Raw genomic sequence first — 22,260 nt, forward strand, 5'->3', positions numbered from 1 at the left:
AAAACAACAAAGTGAGGACGTGATATGGATAGTATTATTGGACGCTCAGGAAAGGAAAGAGAGAGTGTATATATATATATATATATATATATAAATATAAATAAAGTGTGAGTTTGGAGGGATATATTTATCCAGGCAGATACTATATTAGCTCTCAGTTAACAGCTAACCATTACGATCAGTGTTTAATGTCTCTGACTACAACTTGCTGCTGGTTACTCTGAATTCTTCTGATGTCCACTGCGCTGGACAGTAAAAATTGTCTGGAGTATCTCCATACTTTTTATTATTAATATAGGCGCAGGCGTGGCTGTGTGGTAAGAAGCTTGCTTCTCAACCACATGATTCCGGGTTCAGTCCCACTGTGTAGCACCTTGGGCAAGTGTCTTCTATTATAGCCTCAGGTCAAATAAAGCCTTGTGAGTAGATTTGGTAGACGGAAAGTGGAAGGAGCTCATCATATATATATGTATGTATATGTATATATATATATGTATGTATGTATATGTTTGTGTGTCTGTGTTTATCTCCCCCCCCCCATTGCTTGACAACTGATGTTGGTGTGTTTACATCCCCATAACTTAGTGGTTTGGCAAAATGGACTGATAGAATAAGTACTAGACTTACAAAGAATAAGTCCTGCGGTCAATTTGTTCGACTAAAGGCGGGGCTCCAGTATGGCCACAGTCAAATGACTGAAACGAGCAAAAGAATAATAATTACATACACATACATACGACAGGCTTCATTCACTTTCTGTCTCCCAAATCCATTCACAAAGCTTTGGTTGTACCTGGCATGGAGTAGAGGACATTTGCCCAAGGTGCTGTATGGTCAGGTTGAACTTAGGATCACATGGTTGAGAGACATGCAAGAAAGGTATCCAATCATAGAAAACTTCCCCTATGAATTCTATCTGATCCATGCAAGCATTAAAAAAATGGACATTAAAAAGTTGATGGTGACAACGATATATATGCATGTATGGTAGAGGGAGAGACAGAGTGTTTTTGTTTTTATATATCATGTACTAATCATAAATAAATGTTACTGCATACAAGTGATGTCATTTCTTTGCAATCTTCCATGAAAACATGTCCTACCATTGAACTTTTTGTGATCAAAGGACTAGGGGAAATATTACTTCGCTTGGAAAGAAGTGAAGGATGGTGACTGGAAGAGCATCTACCCATGGAAAATCTATCATAAGTGAATTTTGTCTGACCAATGCAAGCATGGAAAAGTGGATGTTATGATGATGGTTTATTATAACTACTTAATGTTTTATTTTGTATTTTCAATAATCTTTTGAATTAATGCAGCAAGCTGGCAGAATCATTAGCATGCCAGACAAATTGTTTAATAGCATTTAATTTGTCTTTATGTTCTGAGTTCAAATTCTGCTGAGGTCGACTTTGCCTTTCATCCTTTTGGGGCAATAAAATAATTACCAATTGAGTACTGGGGGTCAGTGTAATTGATTCACTCCCTCCCTTGAAATTGCCGGCCTTGTGCCAGAATTTGAAATTAATGCTTTCTGTACTTTGTAGATCATAGCTTTTGGGAATCTGGGGAAGATTTCCCCAACTTCTTAATATCATGAAATTGAGATAAGCATCACCCCCTTAAAATCCCTAACTAAAAGCATATGCAGTTTTCTTTTGTGAGAGTATAACTTGCAGTTGCTCATCCATGCAAATTTCCTCTCCCCATGCTACCAGTGAATGGCTGTTTCTTAAGGGTCGACACAGATTGTGTTGTGACAAGTATTAGCAACTGAATGTGAAGAGCTGGAACAGATGTTGTAAGACATCTTACCCAATTCTCTAATCACCTACTCTGGATTGGTACTCTTTTGTCAACCCTATAAGCATGAAAGTCCAAGTTGACCTTAGCTGGACCTGAACTTGGAACACAGAGTGCAAGCAAAATACCTTGAGACAATCTACTCAATGCTCTAACAAAGGTGCCACTTTGGCAGGTGAGCTACAATTTGAAGGGAGATTACTTTAGTTTACTTTGTATTAGTGCTACTCTGCCGTGTGATCTATGTGAGTAAATTTACTTTGGTGGGTGATCTACATCAGTGCTACTCAAAGTGGAGGTCTGTGGACCGCTGTCGGTATGTGGCGAGTTCCTAGAAAAGAAAGAAACATTATAAAACGCTTATATAATATTGTATTATTTGTTTACAAAATAAATATAAGATAAAAAAAAATTGTCAACTTTTATTATATTCATTATATATATTGTTTCCAGTATAAATTAATATTACTAAGAAATATTACTGGTCTGTGACACATTGGAAAAACAAAAACTGCTGGTACACCACATCAGATAGTTTGAGAAGTACTGATCTACGTGCTTATTTTAATATATTGTTTATTTTTGGTTTCTTATTACTCTTTACTGCAAGATAAATGAAACTTGGTTTTCTTATTAAGTAAGTTAGAATTTTGAAAAATACATTTACAATGCTAAGTATGTCCTACAGTAATCTCCCTTGTAAATCACATGCCAAAGTGGCACCCTATCAATTTTGTCAGTTCACCGTATTTCAAAATGTTAATATTCTGTAGCAAGAGGCAGAATTGTTAACACACCAGGCAAAATGCTTAGCAGCCTATCATCCATCTTTATGTTGTAAGTTCAAATTCTTCCAGGGTCGACTTTGCCTTTCATCCTTTCAGGGTCAATAAAATGATTACCAGTTGAGCACTGGGTTAATTTAATTGACTTAGCCCCTTCCCAAAACTGCTGACCTTGTGCCAAAATTTGAAACCATTATTATCTGAACTTGATTAATGCCAGGCCCGCCTGTGTGGCTCCTGTGATGGTGGCTCGTAAAAAGCACCCACTACACTCTCAGAGTGGTTGGCATTAGGAAGGGCATCCAGCTATAGAAACATTGCCAGATCAGATTGGAGCCATTGGCTTTCCAGACCTCAGTCAAACCATCCAACCCATGCCAATATAGAAAATGGACGTTAAACAATGATGATGATGATGAATTGGCATGTTAAAAAATTAAAATTGGTTGCTATATGTATACCATTTAACCATCTGCCATTTTTAAATGTTCTCATATTATGTTAAAATTAATACTTATTTTATATTTATTTCTTTATTGCCCACAAGGGGGCTAAACATAGAGGGGACAAACAAAGAGATTAAGTAGATTACATCGACCCTAGTGCGTAACTGGTGCTTATTTAATCGACCTCGAAAGGATGAAAGGCAAAGTCAAGCTCGACAAAATTTGAACACAGAATGTAAAGGCAGACGAAATACCACTAAGCATTTCGCCTAGTGTGCTAACGTTTTTGCCAGCTCGCTGCCTTATTTTATATTATACCTCTTAACTGTTTACCATTTGTAAATCTTTTTATATTCAGGTTCAGAAACATGAAATACATCTCACAATCTTAGAATCTAGACTAGACAACTTGACACTGGCAGTTTCTCAGCTCACTGAAAACATGGATAATTTAACAAGACAGGTAAGTTTTTTTATTATTCGATATTCTTTTATAGTTAAATTGACAAATCAGAATTACCTGCTGTGATCCTACCAATCCAGGGTGGTGGATTGGCTGAACTGCTGCTAAGATGGTCAGGCAAAAAGCCTTGCAATATCTGTTTTATATATCTGCATTATAACAGCAACACCGGACTCAAGTTGGCAGCCTTTCACTTAGATAAACGTAGAGAGAGAAGACATAGAAGCAAGATTCATCATGCACTAGCAACCTTGATCAAGGTATAGTGCAAATGGCAGAACCTCCATCTTCACATCTTTCTTTCCCTCTACAAGTCTACATTCCAAGGAAGATAACTCTTATCTTATTGGTTTTATTATTATAACAGCAACACCGGACTCAAGTTGGCAGCCTTTCACTTAGATAAACTTAGAGAGAGAAGGCATAGAAGCAAGATTCATCATGTACTAGCAACCTTGATCAAGGTATAGTGCAAATGGCAGAACCTCTATCTTCACATCTTTCTTTCCCTCTACAAGTCTACATTCCAAGGAAGATAACTCTTATCTTATTGGTTTTATTTCCCTTTCATCATCATCATTTAACGTCCATCTATGTATGCATGGGTAGGACGGATGACAGGAGCTGGCCAGGTAGAAAAACTACCCTAGGCTACTGTGTCTGTTTTGACAGGGATCTTACGGCTGGATGCCCTTCTTAACACCAACCACTCCGTAGAGTGGACTCAGTGCTTCTTACGTGGCACTAGCACAGGCGAAGTTAGTTTTGGCATAATTTTTACAGCTGGAAGGCCGTCCAAACGCCAACCATGTTACAGTGTGGACTGGATGCTTCCTTTGTTTCTGTAAATGTATTTTCGCCTCTGTTGGTACTATGGGGTAATCTGACATCGTTACCATCTTTAACATCCATATTCCATGCTGGCATTGGACAGATTAACAGGAACTGACATTTCCTAAGACTGCATTGTATTCTGACACCTACTTTGGCATGGTTTCTATAGCTGCATGTTCTTCCTAACAGAGTCTTCTGGGTGTGTGTTTCATGGCATCAGTACTAATGAAGTCGCCATTGATAACATATTTTTTGGCAAATATAATGAATGAGAAACTTGTATTAATTTAATAAATATTTTTATTTTTTCAAGTTAGTATTCAACTAATTACTTTGAATGAAGTGAAATTATAATTACTGTCCCTATGTAGGACGGATGACAGGAGCTGGCCAGGTAGAAAAACTACCCTAGGCTACTGTGTCTGTTTTGACAGGGATCTTACGGCTGGATGCCCTTCTTAACACCAACCACTCCGTAGAGTGGACTCAGTGCTTCTTACGTGGCACTAGCACAGGCGAATATAATGATATTACCTGCAGCTGGGAAAAAATTATATCCTAAACATTGTCATGTGACCAGTTTTTTTACTGTTGTTTTTTTTCTTTTTACAGCTAACAGATCGCCAAGTGTTGTGGGCATCAATTGAAGTATTTATCCTTGCCTTAATATTTGTCGTCTGCCTTAGAAAAAGACAGCCCTCTTTACCACCTAATCTGGTGGCAAAGGTTTTAGATGATCTCCTTCAGACCCAACATTTTTCTCCCAATCGAAGACGTAATTCAGAATCCAATATTAAACAGTCTTCCGTAAGCCATTGTGAAGTGGTTCGACAAAAAAGTGCAGATGACCTCAGTAAGTTCATTTAAGGTTTTTACTCTACAGAACAAGAAATCCTTTTTAACTCAACAACATTTGTAGTTTATTTACAAGTGGGAAACGACATTATTTCATTGGATGATTATAGAATTTTCCGAAAGATTTCCTAAATAAGATAAATATAATCTTAGATCAGAGGTTAAAATGAGCAGTACTGCCACCCTCACTTCCCCTGGTGGGGTGGAAAAATCCAGTGAGGGGCATTGAAGTAGGGCAACAATGGGGTGGCCTAAAAGGGTCAGTGGATGTAAAAGCAAACAAAATAATGGGTTCATTAGGTTAAGTTTTATTTGTGAAAGACAGTTTTGAATTAGCTTCAGAAAGCGGTGGGTGATGGGGGTGGCTAGGACTGTGGCCTAGTTGCTGAGAGGGTAGCAGCCTGAAAAAGTATGGGGACCACTGTCTTAAATTATTCTGACCTATTTTAGTATTACTGTCTTCTAGGAAAGTAAATTTTGAAGCGCAGCTGTAAATGGGTGACCCTGTGACAGAGTAGCCTTCCAATCAGTGGGGTGGCATCATTCGAAAACTAAAACAATGCAAAGCACATTGCAACCAGCGATGTATAACAATATTCTATAGTCTGGTCGATCGCATGATTTGTATTCTATAAACCAAGTCAGAGATTAGCATTTCTGTCTCTTGTAAATATTAGAACTGGAATTTCTCTTTAATCATTTACAAAATAAACAGATACATGAACTCGACCAGTGATGGGAAAACTATGGGGTGCAGTATTTTCTGAATGGCATATTTGACAAAAAATTTCCTTGAATGTTTTAGTTGTGTGGCCTGCCTGATGATGAACTGTCTCATGCCAACCTGCTTCTCGAGAGAAAAATAAGTTGTCCAATAAAAATAACTAGACCTTAATGATAGTTTTTTTAAATCAAAAATTCAAATAAGCTTAATAATTTTGTAGTAATGTTGCAAAACGCAAATAATTTATTAGTCTTATTGCAAATGTCTCTGTTGGAATTTTTATTGTTGTTTCATTAGAATTTCCAAATTTTAAATTTCTAAAAGCCAGAGTCATGTGGATAAACCTCCAAAAACTATAGTGTGTATCTGTTGAAGACTTTATTTAGTTAAAAGTACTGTTTGGTTGAGACAACTCTTATTTTGTTGCATCTTGGGAGGGTCATTGTGCTAATAATAAACACACACACACACACTGATTCTATTTCACTTCACTATTTTATTTATTATTTGCTTTACCATTTAGCCTGTTAACTAATTAATTTGATAAATTGTTCAGTCATTCAACCAGTCAGCTAGATTTGTCAGTCCTTTCATCACCATTCACCATCTCACCAATGACATGCCCTCAAACTTAGTTGATCGATTGATCAAACAATTAATCAAACAGTCAATTAGTTAAATGGTTAACCAATAGACAAATAAAGAAGTGAATATAACCAGTGCATGTGTTTATTATAGGTAGAATGACACTCCAGAGATACAACAAAATATGTTTCAGCACAAGTTTACATAAAGAATCTTGCAAACCAAATCAAAAACTGTCAAGGCTATCACTTAAGGCATTTTATTCATTTCCTATGGCTTGTAAACAATTATTTTAGCTCAACTTGTTATCCTTTCATTGCAGTTCATTCAAAAGCTGTGCATATTGTAGAACCTACTACACCTTTCTTGCTTGGTCAGGTAAGTTGTCTTTTTTCATAACACTAGAAATATTTAAAATAAATAAAATGTCTTAATTAGAGAGTAACACATAGTTTATTGCCATAAAATGTAAGCAAAGAAGTCTTTTTCAAAGTAACATGCTCAATACAACTTTAACATTAATCTGCGCATGAATTGGCCCATTCCAGTGGTGTATTAGAGTTTTGGAAGAGTTGCCTGCTCCAGTCCTTTGTATTCTGATAGTAACACCTGTACCAACACTGGCAAGCTGTATTGGCCTTCAAGCACAGCCTTTTCCTTGGACAACATTGGTAGTATGAAGGGAGGTGGTTTGCATGCATGAACAGCTGCCAATCTTCCATAAAAAGAACTTGCCTAGGCTAGAAATAGCTACCAAATCTCACTCAAATTACAATTACTTGTCTTTACAAAAAAAGGACTTGTGGAATAAAGTAGTTCCATTTCCTAGATGAAAAAAATAGACATGGTTGACTTAAGGCTAAACAACAACAATCAAAAGAAGATGGTCATAAAAAAAAGGCATATATAGAATGCCTGCTAAACAACATATTTCAGAAAGGTTGTTTCAAATGATTACTGGAACACTCAACGAATGTAAAGTGAGCTTCTTAACCACACAGCTGAGCATTTTTGTTGTTTGAACCAAATAGAGTCTAACAATTTAGCTTTCCCACAATATTGGGTTTGGAGCTATGGGGTGATTAAGAAAAGTATTTAACTCTTTAGCATTTTAATTACTCTCTCAAATGCAATGTTTTTTTGTTCACATTGTTAGTGCCGCTGGACTGGCTCCCGTGCAGGTGGCACGTAAAATACACCATTTCGAGCGTGGCCGTTGCCAGTACCACCTGACTGGCCTTCGTGCTGGTGGCACGTAAAAGCACCCACTACACTCTCAGAGTGGTTGGCGTTAGGAAGGGCATCCAGATGCAGAAACTCTGCCAAATTAGATTGGAGCCTGGTCCACCAGTCCTCAGTCAAATCGTCCAACCCATGCTAGCATGGAAAGCAGACGTTAAACGACGATACATTATCTTATGTCTTTGAGATTTTGATGTAATAATTTATTTTTACAATGACATAGTAGGGTTGGTGTGAGAGACTGGATCTGGTCAGTTTGAACATAAAACTAGTAAAATATTTTGGCTGGATATGGGCTGGTTTAAATGCTAAAGGGTTAGAAAAAGAATATTTTGAATAGTTGGTGGTTTATGTGTTGTGATAATGAAATTCATTTTTCTCTTCTTTTTTTTTTCATTCTTTTTCTCACAGACGAAAGAAGGCAACAAAAAGCGGAAGAAAAAGAAAAACCGATCAGTTGATTTAAAAATGAGTAGTAGTAAGGAAGGTCTTCCTAAAGAGAAGAGTGTTTCAACGACTCAACTGAATAGCGCTGGACTGTTATTCATGGGGAAACCAGTAGAAAGCAGCAGTTCTCCTGCCAGAAAAGTTATACATTACAAACAAATTAGGGAACGTGTGGAAGGGGAATCAGGGACTTCGGTTGGCAGTGTGTGTAGTAGTAATAGTAGTAGTAATAATAATACTGGTGCGTATAGTATTGCAAGAGGAAAAGAGTGCAGTCATGATGCAAATATTCGCATTTCATGCAGTAAGAGTGATCCAGACTTATATACAAGTGAAAACTCTGCTTCGACAGCATTGTGTTGTTCTTCTCATCTCTCAAATCATTCTACACCTCTTCCATCCACACAAACATCTTTTTCTTTCCCTTCTACTTTCAAAGCTCCACTCATGTGTTCAATCCCAAAGTCTTTCTCTTCTTCTTTGCCAGCTTCAGTGCCGGCAACACCATCAGCAGAACAATGTCAAATCTTCAACAGCACAAACAGTTTACTGAGAACAAACTTGATAACATATCCTATCAAACAGTCGTCCAGCCTTTCAGATCCTATAGTTGCTGGCAGTACTGGGCTGGTTAAAACAGTAACGGGGACACATTCCACTGCATTCAGAAACAAATTCAAATCTTTAGACGTTGGACAAAAAAATTCTTCAGAAAGAAAGAATATTAATCGATGCCGCACTCAAGTTCCATGTGACGGCTTCAGAAAGTTCTGAAGTGTGACTCTGTTCCCAGACTCCCATGGGGTTTACTATTTCTACTAAACATTATTATTATTATTACTACTCAATACATAAACATTAAAATTTGCTCTCTGCTGTTTCAGTTTTTTTTTTACCTTTTTCTTATTGCTTTCTATTAAGATTAACTTTAATAAATTATTTTTTTAAATTCAAGGTGAATACTAAAAACATGATTCACCTTATTACAAAACACTTCAAAGATTTCAGCTTATGTTGTCTGGATTTATGGGATCAAATCTCATCTTCTGCTCCAGTAAAATTCTTATATATATCTATGTGTGTGTGTGTTCTTCCATCATCTTCAGTTTCCATACCTCTTTTTATACATGCACAAACATGTACATATGCATTGTCACTGTTACTCCATGGCCAGCTGGTTAGCAATAAGAATGACTCTGTGATACCTTGGGAAAGTGTCTTTTATCATCTTGTGTTGACCCAATGCCTTGTGATGGAAACTGTATAGAAGCAATGTAGATATGTATGTATATGCCTTTTGTAACACCAACCACCCACTGCTGGGTGGGTGGGTGGTTGGTGTTGGGAAGGGCACCCAGCTGTAAAAACCATACCCAAAACAGACACAGAAGTCTGATGCAGTCTTCTTGCCTGGTCAGCTCCTGTTAAACCATCCAACCCATGCCAGCATGGAAGGTGGACGTTAAACAATGATGATGAGATATATAAAAATACACACACACCTATGTATATATTTTGTTAATTTAATGTCTGTTTCTTTCATACTAGGTTAGGTTGGACAAGGACACTTTTGAGGTAGGAATTCCCAGCCAGGTGCTATTTCTGTCATCAACATTTACCTGTGTGTCAAACAGGTTTTTTTATTCCACAGGTCTTTAAAAGTGCAGAATGATCAGACATATCAACAAGGAATGTACACATATCATTATTTTGCTCAAATGTAGCTGTAGAATGTCAGACATTCGTGTGCATGCACACACAGTGTGTCCGTAAAGTAATGGTGAGATTTCAAAACTATTGATGTAACAATATGAATTGTGTAGTGTTGCCAGTTACATTAATAAATAATTTTGAAATCTCCACCATGATTTTACAGACACTATATATATATATATATATATATATATATATATTGGGCTTCCTACAATTTGCCTTACAAATTCACTCACAAGAAAGTCGTCAAGAGGACTTGTGCCTAAGGTGCCATACAGCAGGGGGAAACCCAAAACCATGTGGTTGCAAAGTGAACTACTTAACACAAAATGATGCCTCTGTGTGACAGAACAAACAGAAGAGTAGAACTCAATAAGAATATATGATTTATTTTGCTGCAAGATTATGTAGAAGACTCAAGGACCAACAGTTTTGTGTGCCCCCGCCTTCATATGTATTCTTTTATGCTTTTACACATTTCAATTATGACAGTGGCCATGATGAAGCACGGCCTTAAGGGGTTTTGTCGAAGAAATCGACTCCAACCAGGAATTAGTCTTTTCCATTTATCAAATCCACTCACAAGGCTTTCGTCAACCTGAGGCTATAGTAGAAGCCAGTTGCCCAAAGTGCCACACAATGGGACTAAAACCCTGAACCATGTGGTTGGGAAGCAGGCTTCTTACCACACAGCTACATGCTCACGACTTGTGTTACTGCTCAAAAGATGTCAATGAAAACAATATCTCCTGGAACTGAACGGGTTTGTTGGTTTCCTGTGAAAACTAATAGAATGAAAATAACATGTATGGGTTGGTGATAGGAAAGGTTTCTGGCATAGATTTGTCTCCTGTATATCTTGTTCAACACATTCCAGTGTGGAAGACATAGAAGTTAATGACAATTATCTGGTACTCCATTAGTTATGATGATGAGGGATCCAAATGATCCAGTCAACAGGACCGACTGCCCCTGAAATTCACATGTAAGTAGCTGAGCACTCCACAGACATGCAAACCTTTAATGTAGTTCCCAAGGAGATTTTGTGACACAGAATATAAGGTTGGCCCTTTGAATTACCAATCCTACTCATTTTTGCCATCTGAATGGACTGGAGCAATAAAGTGCCTTGCTCAAGGACACAATGTGCTGCCAAGTATTGAACTCATGACTGGATGACTGTGAGCTGACTATGCTAACCATATAGCCACATGCCTTCACAATAATGATAGGCAAAAACACAATTGTTTAACATCTAACCTATATATTACTATTTGACCTCCAATTTTTTGCATGACTCAAATTGTTTAATTAATGGAACAGTTGTTTTTACAGCTAGATGCTCCTGCATGCCAAAATAATTGAGTCCGCTCTGTAAAGTGGTTAATGTTACAAAATGTGTCCAGCTGTACTAGCACCACCACCCTAAGGAAGCTGCAGCACAGACAGGTGGAGCAGTAACTCTGAGTAGAAATTGAAACAATAGAGAGTATTCTAGTCCTGTCACAAACAGGACTAGAGTACCCTTTAGCTGCTGCTACAATAGAAATCTCCCAGTCAGTGCTGTTAAGTTATGAAAGGAAGGGCATCATCTTCAAAACCATGACATGCAGTAACAAGCTGGTGAGATATTGTAAATCTTTGTGCAACCCATTCAAGCATGGAGAAGAAAAGATGTAATAAATTAGGTTGCTTGTTACCTGGAAGCAAATATAGATTTTGTTTTATGTTCTGTGAGGTATTCAGGAACAAGTAAAGCCACCACACACATAAAAAAGCAAATATAGTTTGTTTGGACCGAGATTGAATTTTATTCTTATTCATCTTGAAATGAGTAACCGTCACCATTTAATGTTTGTTTTCCATGCTAGCAAGGACTGGATGCTTTGATAGGATCCAGCAAGCCGCAATGGTGTGTCGAGCTCTGATATCAGCTTTAGCAGAGTTTGTATGACCGGATGCCCTTCCACTTAGCAGAGCATACTGGGTGCTTTTCCATGCCACCAACACTAGTAAGGTTGTCAAATAAATTACAAGAAAGGAACCGGGGGAAAAAGAGAAAGCCCTCTCAACTAAATGGGGGGGTGCTTGAGGAAGGGAGAGCAATGATTCCATACCATATTTGAGAGGCTAAAATATTTGGGGTCAAATATAGTCATAAATTTCATTCCTCCAAAAATATATCTATGTATGTATACTCACACTTTAGTATTTGGAAATACATGGAAGCTGTAAGACTCGAGGGGTAGAAACACAAGAAGAGGTTAATATTTCAGTCATTGCTTGACTCACTATATTTATTGTGGCAAAAGTGACTGTACAAGGTGGCAAGCTGGCAGAAATGTTAGAAGGCCGGGCGAAATGCTTAGCAGTATTTCGTCTTTGCATTGTGATTTCAAATTCCACCGAGGTCGACTTTCCCTTTCACCCTTTTGGGGTCAATTAAGTACCAGTTGTGTACTGGGGTTGATCTAATTGACTGGCCCCCTCTCAAAAAATGTGGGTGCCTTATGCCTAGAGTAGGAAAATATATATATTGTGGCAAGAGTGACTGTACAAGGCAGCGAGCTGGCAGAAATGTTAGCACGCCAAGCGAAATGCTTAGTGGTATTTCGTCTGCCGTTACGTTCGGAGTTCAAATTCCACCGAGGTCAACTTTGCCTTTCAACCTTTAGGGGGTCGATAAATTAAGTACCAGTTATGCACTGGGGACGATGTAATCAACTTAATCCTTTTGTCTGTCCTTGTTTGTCCCCTCTATGTTTAGCCCCTTGTGGGCAATTAAGAAATAAGAAACTTTAGCAGGCCAGGTGAAATGCTTAGTATTTCGTCTGTCTTTACGTTCCAAGTTCAAATTCCATCGAGGTTGACTTTGCCCTTCATCCTTTCGGGGTCAATAAATTAAGTACCTATTGCATACTGGGGTTGATCTAATCGACTGGCCCCCTCCCCAAAAATTTTGGTCCTTGTGCCTAAACTAAAAAAGATTGACTGTACAACTTGGCACAACAAATATCTCCCAAGTCATTGCTGACTAGCAAGTGTGATCTGGTAGTGTGTACCTCAACGTCATTGTTTTTACATCCACTCTTTCATGCTTGCATGAGCTGCCAACCTTCACCTGTTCTCAAGGAGTGCACTTTGTTGAAATTTGCTAACAAGATACAAGCATGGGTGTGGTGCAAGCAATTTGCTTCCTAACCACATGCTTCCAGGTTCAGTCCCACCTCCATGGCACCTTGGTCAGGTGCCTTCTACAGTAGCTTCAGGCCAACCAAAGCCTTCTGAGCAGATTTGATAGAAGGAAACTGAAAGAAGCCCGTTTGTGTGTGTGCCTTCCCCCATAATTGGTTTTGGTATGTTTATGCCTCCGGCAAAAGAGACACATTAGAAAATCACCAAACTTAAAAGAAAATGCAGTGGTCAATTCATTCAACTAAAATTCTTCGAGGCAGTGACTGCAGACTAACAACTGAAACATGAGAGAGATGAACTAATAATGACTAGAACAAAATCTGTAAAAAAAAAACAAAAAGCAAAGTAAATGCATCTCCCTTGATTTCAAAACCATAACAAGCTGGTGAGACGCTGTAAGTCTTTATCCAACCCATTCAAATATGGAGAAGGAAAGATATAATAAATTAGGTTGCTGTTACCTTCAAAGCAAATATTGATCTTGTTTAATGCTCTATGAGGTAGTCAGGAACAAGTAAAGCCACAACACACATAAAAAATAGTTTGTTTGGGCTATAATTGGATTTTATTCTTATTCATCTTGAAACGAGTAATCATCATCATTTAATGTTGCTTGATCACCTGGACTACCTGCTCATTGAATTAACCTGTACAATGGCTGAGTATTCCACAGACAAGTGTACCATGACAGTAATCCTCAGGTAGAAACAGCATGATAGTGTGTGACAAAGATTTGCTTTTGAATTACAGTTACAATCCATTCAACAGGCTTCTGCACAGTTTCCATTGACCCAGTTTCACTCGCAAGGCATTGTAAAACACATAGTAACCATTTAGCCATGCTGCATCCTACACAATCATCATATAATGTTCACTTTTCCATGCTTGCATGGGTCAGACGGAATTTACTGAGGCAGATTTTCTACACCTGGGGCACCCTTCCCGTTGCCAACCCTTCGCCTGCTTCCAAGTTTTTCCTTGGACTACTGAAAATAAACATGACTTGTATAACTAATGCTCATTACAGCCATCAAATGATATCAGGACCAGGGTGCACATACACATGCATGCAATGAGTTTCTTTCAATTTCCATCTACCAAATCCACTTACAAAGCTTTGGTCGTCCTGGGAATATTGTAGAAGACACTTGCCCAAAGTGCATGCAGTGGAACTGAACTCTAGACCACGATTGGAAAATAAGCTTTTGGACCACACAGCCATGTCTGTACTTATTTTACTCTTTTACTTGTTTCAGCCATTAGGCTGCGGCCATGCTGGAGCACCGCCTTTAGTCAAGCAAATCGACCACAGGACTTATTTTTTTGGACGCCTAGTACTTATTCTATCGGTCTCTTTTGCGGAACCGCTAAATTACGGGGACGTAAACACACTAACATCAGGTGACAAACACAGACGCACAAACATATATATATATACGATGTGCTTCTTTCAGTTTCCGTCTAACAAATCCACTCACAAGGCTTTGGTCAGCCCGAGGCTATAGCAGAAGACACTTGCCCAAGGTGCCACGCAGTGGGAATGAACCCAGAACCATGTGGTTGGTAAGCAAGCTACTTACCACACAGCCACTCCTGCACCTATTTGTTGGTTAATTTTACTTTTTCTTTGATATCCAATCTTTGTCCTCTGGAGGACAAGAGTACCACGGTATCCATCCTTTCCAAGTTCCATTGAAGATTTTTTTCAATAGGTTGTATTATTCTTTCACTAGTTCTAATCATTAGGCTTTCCCCACCCTCCTCTTTAACTGTTGACCCTTGCAGGCCCTTTCAAGAGACGGATGCAGTTGAACGACTGAAATTCAGTGGAATGTTGCCCTGAGAAATAAAATTTGGAATTAAGGAGTTCAGGATGAATGGGCATCTTCTGGTTGCCTTGAAATCCTTATACGAATGCCCAGATGGTGCTGAGTTGAAACAGACTTCAGCAGCGGTGTGTATAACTGTCACCACCCTCTTTTCATAATTTTTATGAACTGAATTGTCTTGCAGCCATTGTGGAATTGGATATCACTATTGGTGGATGTAGGTAGACCAAGAATGAGATGGTTGAATTAAGGACAGTTGATTCTTATAGGTTCCTGATGAGGAGGGGGCCTGAAGACTCAGTTTGGATGAAAGATGTTGTTACTCTTAATAATATCCATTTACTTACACTTCTTTTACTTGTTTCAGTCATTTGACTGTGGCCATGTTGGTGCATGGTCTTTAGTTGAAGAATTCGACCCCAGAACCTAGTTCTTATTCTATTGGTCTCTTGTGCAGAGTTACTGGGATGCAAACACACCAACATTGGTTATTAAGCGATTGTGGGGGGACAAACAGACACACAAATACATACATATAAATACGACGGACTTCTTTTTAGTTTCCATCTACCAAATCCACTCACAATGGTCGGGAAACAAGCTTCTTGCCACACAGCCACTCTTGTGCCTTTAGATGGATTAATTTCTTCTTTTTTGTTTGGGCTCAAGTAAGGCCAAAAGGCCACATCTTAGAGCCTTGAGCTGACCAATGCCTTGTAAGTGAAATTTAGTGGATGAATATATTTAACAGTTCTTAGGAGGTCTAGTTTCAGTTCCACTGGGAAGCACCTTGAGTACGTGTCTTCTACTATAGCCCTGGGCTAATCAAAGCCTTGTGAATGGATTTGGTAGATGGAAACTGAAAGGAGCCAATTGTGTGCCCTTGTCTAGACATCACATGATGGTTGTAAATGAACATCATTTTGCAAGTGCGGTTGTTAGCTTCCAATCTTCCGGGAAAAACATGCTTAGCTATGTGAAACAGGTGAGGGTTGGTGACAGGAAGGGCATCCGGATGTAGAAAATCTGCCTCAATAAATTCTGTCTGATCCATGCAAGCATGAAAATGTGGACATTAAATAATAACATGCCAACAGGCACAGCATGTTACCAAGGAATTAAGAACTCAGTAGATGGTCCCACATTAAATCCATATAGTCTATATGCTATGAATTCAAACATCATTGGAGGGTGAGTAAAAGTGCAGAGCCTGAGCCACATCGTAAAATAAGTGCAGAAATACGAAGGAAACGAGCTGCCAGACTATTGCAACACTTATATTAAAGCATAAGAATATCAATAACATTTCCTGCATTTCTAATCTTATATATGATGGACTCACGCATTGGTTTCAACGTATGAGGATCTGACAACCTACTCTTTCTTTGTCAGTCACAATACTTATATCTAATGTGACATGTAAGTCCTGCCAGCAATTTGCAAAGCCCACAGATGCTTCAAGTATGAAGTTGATCCTGTCTCCACCTCATAACCCAACGAATTTTTCTTGGATTTTCTACACCTACACTTCAGACTATTCTACCTGGACTTTCTACTCTCCTACACTTCAGCTGCACCACTTCTACCCATGGATTACACTGGACTCATCCGCTGATGAGGATTTATTTATATATATATGTGTGTGTGTGTGTGTGTGTATACACAAGGGGTACTGAAAAGTTCCTGGCTTTAAGGGTATTGTGAAAAGCCTGGTTGGAGGCCCAACCTTCTGAGTTCTTTTACAGGGCTTAGAAAAACTGAAGGACTGCTGGAATAAACGTGTGAATCCGAGAAGGGAATATGTTGAATAAGTTAATTAGCTGATCCTCCTGAAAAATGTGGGTAATTTTTCAGATTAACACCCACACGATTTTCACTAGAGTGTTAGAGTTACGGTTTTTGAGTCAGGGTTAGGGTTTTAGAGTTACGATGAGGGTTAGTGTTACAGTTTTAGGGTTACGTAATTGTGCGGGTGCTCATCTGAAAAATTACCGAAATGTGAAAACTACCGACCCTGCCATCTGTTATAACTTTTGTTGATCTGTTTAATATGTATATAGATTATGCCTCCAAACAAGAGAGCTTGCTGGGGAAAGAAAGCAACCGGTTTAAAAAGACTGCAGCACATTCCAGAAGCTACTTTGAACATAATGCAAAATGGTGCATCGACATCTACTGCCCAATCTGATAGAATTCTGTAGCAACATATCACCAGCAATTGCTTCCTCAGAAATTGCCGTCCTACCTCCTGTGAAAAGGAATTACCCTGCTATGTATAATCAAGGCAGCGCAAGAAGTTGTTTTGCACAAGCATTTGTATAGCCAATTAGACGGATGAAATTTACGTACACTTAATAATTTTATGCAAAACAGCCTTCAGACTTTCCCTATTAATTTCGTCTTTTGAATTATGAACATATTTACACCATAAGGTTTTTTCATTGTAAGGCTTTCTTTTTTAGTTGATTTTCACCTAGCAAGACTTATCGTAGATGGCGTAATAAGTCACACCCGGACAACGTCGGGTTATACTGCTAGTCTTCAATATTACAAATTCTTTGTTATGCACTTGAATTCACATAATTATAATGCTTTAACCCTTTAGCATTTCAGCCAGCCATATCCGGCCAAAATATTCTGTTTTATGTTCAAATTGGCCAGATCTAGCTTCTCATACATGTCCTACAATGTCATTCTAAAAATATACAATTACATCATCAAAATGTCTTAGCTACAGGATGATGCATAATTAATTCAAAACAATGAGGATAAATTAGCATTACATTTGACAGAATAACCTGAATGCTGAAGGTCTAAATACTGAAACACTAAAAGATGTTACAGAATATAAAGTTTTAAATTTCATGAAACTTCTTACCTTGAATACTCTTAATGAGAAGCTTTGCCCTGATTTGTTTTGGAAAACTCTGAGACATTACACAGCATTGATAATGTTGATGTTAGAATTCATATCTGGTTTGCAAAATAAATATTTTAAATTTTATCATGCAGAAGGTCCTTGATTAAATTTAATGTTAAAGAGATCTGTTTAATTGCAAAGTAGTAGAAAGCAGTGTCACAATTTTCAATGTGAGATTCTTCAAAAATGAAAAGTTATCTACATTAGGTTGGAAAGAAAGTCCTGTCGTATTTCAAGATGGTAAAGAAACAAAAGCTTCTTCAGTTTTAATTGATTTATTTAACCAAGATATTTCCCTTTATTGATAACATAATCCGATCTATGTGGTAAATTGTTCATCCTTCAAACATACAATTCTTCAGGTTTCGAAGCCACAGAACATCCTTTTTAACCTCTTCGCAACTAATAAACTATCTTCCTTCAAAACAATGTTGCAGTGATCTGAAAAGATGGCAATTAGATGGACCATGGTCATGAGAATAAGGAGGAAGCAAAACTGCCAGATTTAGTGTGATAATCATTCCCCGAGAGACTTGGACGTGTGGCCTGCATTATCATATAAGAGCAAAACTCCTTCACAGTCAAAGCTATTTCTGCAATATTTCCTACTAACAACAATGCTTCTCCACATCAACTGTTTCAGTTTGGTTTAACACTTTACAATGGACATCCTATATATCCCACAAAACATAGAGCATAACATTTGTTGGGTGTAGTCCTGGTTTGGGGAGAGATTCTCCTTTATCATTGGGTGTTAACCATTGTTTTTCTCCTAGGATATGATTATGGAAAACCCACTTTTCATCACATGCAATAATTCTATCGAGGAAAGGTTCAGAAGCAAATCTATTCTTTACTAACAGAGAGAGGGCAACTTTTTTGATTAAGCTGAGAAGTAGTCAGATGATGACCAAATTTAGACACTTTCCGTACTCCGTGGAGGTGTTTATGATCTAAGTGTGACTTGAATTAAAGTGTTTTGCTAATTCTTATGCAGTTTGCTTTGGATTCTCTTCAGTTCTGATTTTCAGAAGTTAGATATTCTTTTCTACTCTAGGCACAAGGCCCAAAATTTTGCGGGAGGAGGCCAGTTGATTAGATTGACCCCCAGTATGCAACTGGTACTTAATTTATTGACCCCGAAAAGATGAAAGGCAAAGTCGACATCAGCAGAATTTGAACTCAGAACGTGAAGACGGACAAAATACCGCCGAGCATTTCGCCCAGCATGCTAACGTTTCTGCTAGTTCGCTGCCTTCAGAAGTTGGATATTGACAGAACTTGGTCACCCAGATTACAGGGTATCTGCGAGAGAAAAATCTGCAGTCAAACCATCATTAGTATATCCTGACACTTAAAGCTTCGTTTTCAAAGACAGAATGAATATTTCTTGCCAGTTCCATTGTTGAAGAGCCCCTCTTGAATTAACACAGCATGCAGTGTCTGATCTAATCTCATTTTAACACAATTAGATACAAATTTTACTACAAAGGGTGCAGGCATGGCTGTGTGGTAAGTAGCTTACTTACCAACCACATGGTTCTGGGTTTAGTACCACTTCATGGCTCCTTGGGTGTCTTGGACTATAGCCACAGGCCAACCAAAGCCATGTGAGTGCATTTGGGAGATGGAAACTGAAAGAAGCCCATCATATTTTTAATATTATATATGTGTGTGTTTGTATGTCTTGGTTCATCCCCTAACCGTCACTTGACAACCGATGTTGGTGTGTTTATGTCCCTGTAATTTAGCAGTTCAGCAAAAGAGACCAATAGAATAAGTACTAGGCTTACAAAGAATAAGTCCTTGGGTCAATTTGTTCAGCTAAAGGCAGTGCTCCAGCATGGCTGCAGTCAAATGACTGAAACAAGTAAAAGAATAAAAGAATGGTATAAGCAATTTGCAAAGAAAACAACAAAATGGTTTCAAGTTCAAGAAAAAAAAAACAAAAGCAATTAAAAAAAAAAATGTATGCTTATTTAATCAAAAGTATTGAAAAAGTACCCTTAAAGTGATCATGTTAAAAATGTAAAAAGAACTTTCTTCCCAGCCTGATATTTTAGAATTTAATAGTTCAATAGTGTTTGAATTAATGAAGTTCCCAACAATTAAGAAATTCTTTCCAGAATGAAATTAAGATGAATATTGCATATTCGTTGTCCAAGCATAGCTCAGTGGTTAGAGTGTCAGGCTCACAGTCATGAGGTCGAGAATTTGATTCCTGGAGTGTGCTGTGAGTTGTGTTCTTAAGCAAGACCATTTATTTCATGTTACTTCAGTTCACTCAGCTGTAGAAATGGGCTACGACATCACTGGTGCCAAGCTGTATTGGCCTTTGCCTTTCTCTTGGACAACATCAGTGGCATGGAAAAAGGAGACTGGTATGCAGGGGTTTGACCTGCTAGTCTTCCATAAAAACCTTGCCTGGAATTGTGCCTCAGAAGGGAACTTTCTAGGTCAATCTCATGGTCCTTTGTGACCTAAAGGGGTATTTATCCTGTTCAAGCTCTTGAAATTAATCGAAACATTTCTCTGCCTTGGTTCTAAGTTTGTTCCAGATTGCAATTAAGTTGTCACTTCACAAGTTTTTGAAATAATGATTAATGTCACAAAAACATTTAGGAGAGATTTATGGCTTATGCTGTGCTGAAAGCAACTGTTATAAAAAGTGTTATTGGATTAATTCAGGGGGGGAAAAAAATATTGGTTCTTGGCATACACATCTTTCATATTGGTAAGTGAAGTGACAGAAGGTAGAGCTTAGAGCAGTCCATTGCACAGACACGTGTATTCAGATCTCCTTGTCTTAACATTGTGACAGCTATACACAAACATTATCATGTGAGTGGTGACATCTGTTTGCAATCTTCCATGTGTAGCCAATGAGCTATTCATGTTAAGGAAAAAAGAAAAAAAAAGAAAGAAAGAAAAAAAGAGAAATACCTATTTTGTTTGAAAACAGGTATGGGTTAGTGACAGAAAGAGAAACTGGTTATAGAAAATCAGTCTCAATGAATTTTGTCTTATCCATGCAAGCATGGAAAAGTGGACATTAAAACGATGAGGATATTCTACACAAAAATTTTTTGAAAGTATGAGAGAATTTTAAGTTAGGAAACAAGAGATGAGTGTTACCGGGCATTAAAAGTATCAGTTGATGAGCTGCATTGGTGTAAGCAATAAATAGGGTAAAAACTGTGATAATGGAGGGTGTCTGTGAAAAAAGAAGAGATAGGAAGTGGTAAGATGAGATCTCATATATTGTACAAGAACTCTGGCAGAACTAACCAGTACAGAAAAGCAAATGTTACAGATTGTTCTCAAAGAGCTAAGTACACCAATGCTTCAAGTCACAGCCTTACACTTGAGAACTATGGAATATTTATGTCTTTAAATGCAATCTTTTCACTCATTTTAAAGAAGAATATTGTTTAGCCCCAAACAGACCCGTAATCAAAAATACTTGTCATGACCATCTTACCCCCCCCCACACTTTCAGACAAATTGCATGTTGGGTTTCATGGTCTCTGTCTTTCCCCCTTTGAAGGGTTTTTAACTGCTATACTACTTAGATGTGTTTGTTTTTTTCCTTTCTCCTAATTTAAATTGACTTGTATTTATGTATTTATCCAGAAGCCTTCTTTAATTTACCAACAACTCTCATCAATACTCTGACTAAATTCTAGACATGATTTTATGGTCTGTGGGTTTTAAATAAATTGAATGATTTGTCAAGCAGCAAGTAACACCATTTCAAAATGGTTTATAAGAAGAGGAGGAGGAGGAGTAGGGAGGAAGAATCAACTAGCAGTAAATAGACCAAAAAGTGGACGTTTTCAAGCTAGGCAAGCTTTGGATATTTAGCTACAATTGAACATATAACATTTAGATAAACATTTTTTATATATCACCTCAGACTGGAGGCAGTGACAAGCAAAAACAATTTCAGTATGTGACAGGCATTTATTTTCATTCTTGCTTCTTCTTCCTCCAACGAAGTTTTTACAGAAATGTTTACAGCACGAGCAGTAAACGTCACAGAGATAATGTACAGTATAGATTTTTATTTTTTTGACAGACCCACTATTAAATTTCCCAAAATATTTTTAGTTTAAAATAAAATGAAAATAAAAATTTTAAATTTAAATTTAAAAAAAAAAAACCTGAAAGCTTTTCAGAATGTAAACTCAAAACAATTGTCAAGCTTTTTGCATCTTACATTAAGTAATGATGACAAAATAAAACAAAATTTTTTCAAATGCGGAAAGGAGAAAACCAGATAATTTTGCTTTGCTTCATGAATATAAAGAAAATTAGAAAGAATTGTCATATTGGTCTGCAGATATACTGTTAATAGATCAGATCTAATGGTTGTTATACACACTTAAAAGCTTTTATCTAGCTATTTGTATTATG

At 37.7% G+C, this 22,260-nt stretch overlaps 2 protein-coding genes across 5 annotated transcripts in view; one reads left to right on the plus strand and one right to left on the minus strand.

Moving 5' to 3' along the window:
- Nucleotides 1–9,056, plus strand: part of LOC106871492 (SUN domain-containing ossification factor) — a 115,235-nt gene extending 106,179 nt beyond the window's left edge. For 2 of the 3 annotated variants that reach the window (XM_014917973.2, XM_014917974.2), the window contains exons 17-20: nt 3,396–3,500; nt 4,947–5,187; nt 6,821–6,876; nt 8,152–9,056. In XM_014917973.2, the coding sequence (XP_014773459.1) occupies nt 3,396–3,500; nt 4,947–5,187; nt 6,821–6,876; nt 8,152–8,961 (1,212 nt within the window). In that variant the 3' untranslated portion in view covers nt 8,962–9,056. Of the gene's footprint in view, nt 1–3,395; nt 3,501–4,946; nt 5,188–6,820; nt 6,877–8,151 lie in introns of those variants that run through there. The other variant, XR_008264964.1, reaches the window with a different exon arrangement.
- The window catches only part of LOC106871493 (uncharacterized), a 23,052-nt gene continuing 6,891 nt past the window's right edge, over nt 6,100–22,260 (minus strand). Inside the window, exons 1-4 of one of the 2 annotated variants that reach the window (XR_001409661.2) lie at nt 20,980–21,061; nt 19,638–19,705; nt 17,803–17,897; nt 6,100–6,899 (exon numbers count right to left, since the gene is read on the minus strand). Coding sequence is in view for 1 of the 2 variants with exons in the window: in XM_014917976.2 (XP_014773462.1) it covers nt 19,698–19,705; nt 20,980–21,058 (87 nt within the window). In the remaining variant the exon portion in view is untranslated. Of the gene's footprint in view, nt 6,900–17,802; nt 17,898–17,927; nt 19,706–20,979; nt 21,062–22,260 lie in introns of those variants that run through there. The other variant, XM_014917976.2, reaches the window with a different exon arrangement.

This window comes from Octopus bimaculoides, chromosome 1 (genome assembly GCF_001194135.2).
Source record: "Octopus bimaculoides isolate UCB-OBI-ISO-001 chromosome 1, ASM119413v2, whole genome shotgun sequence".
Lineage (NCBI taxonomy): Eukaryota > Metazoa > Mollusca > Cephalopoda > Octopoda > Octopodidae > Octopus > Octopus bimaculoides.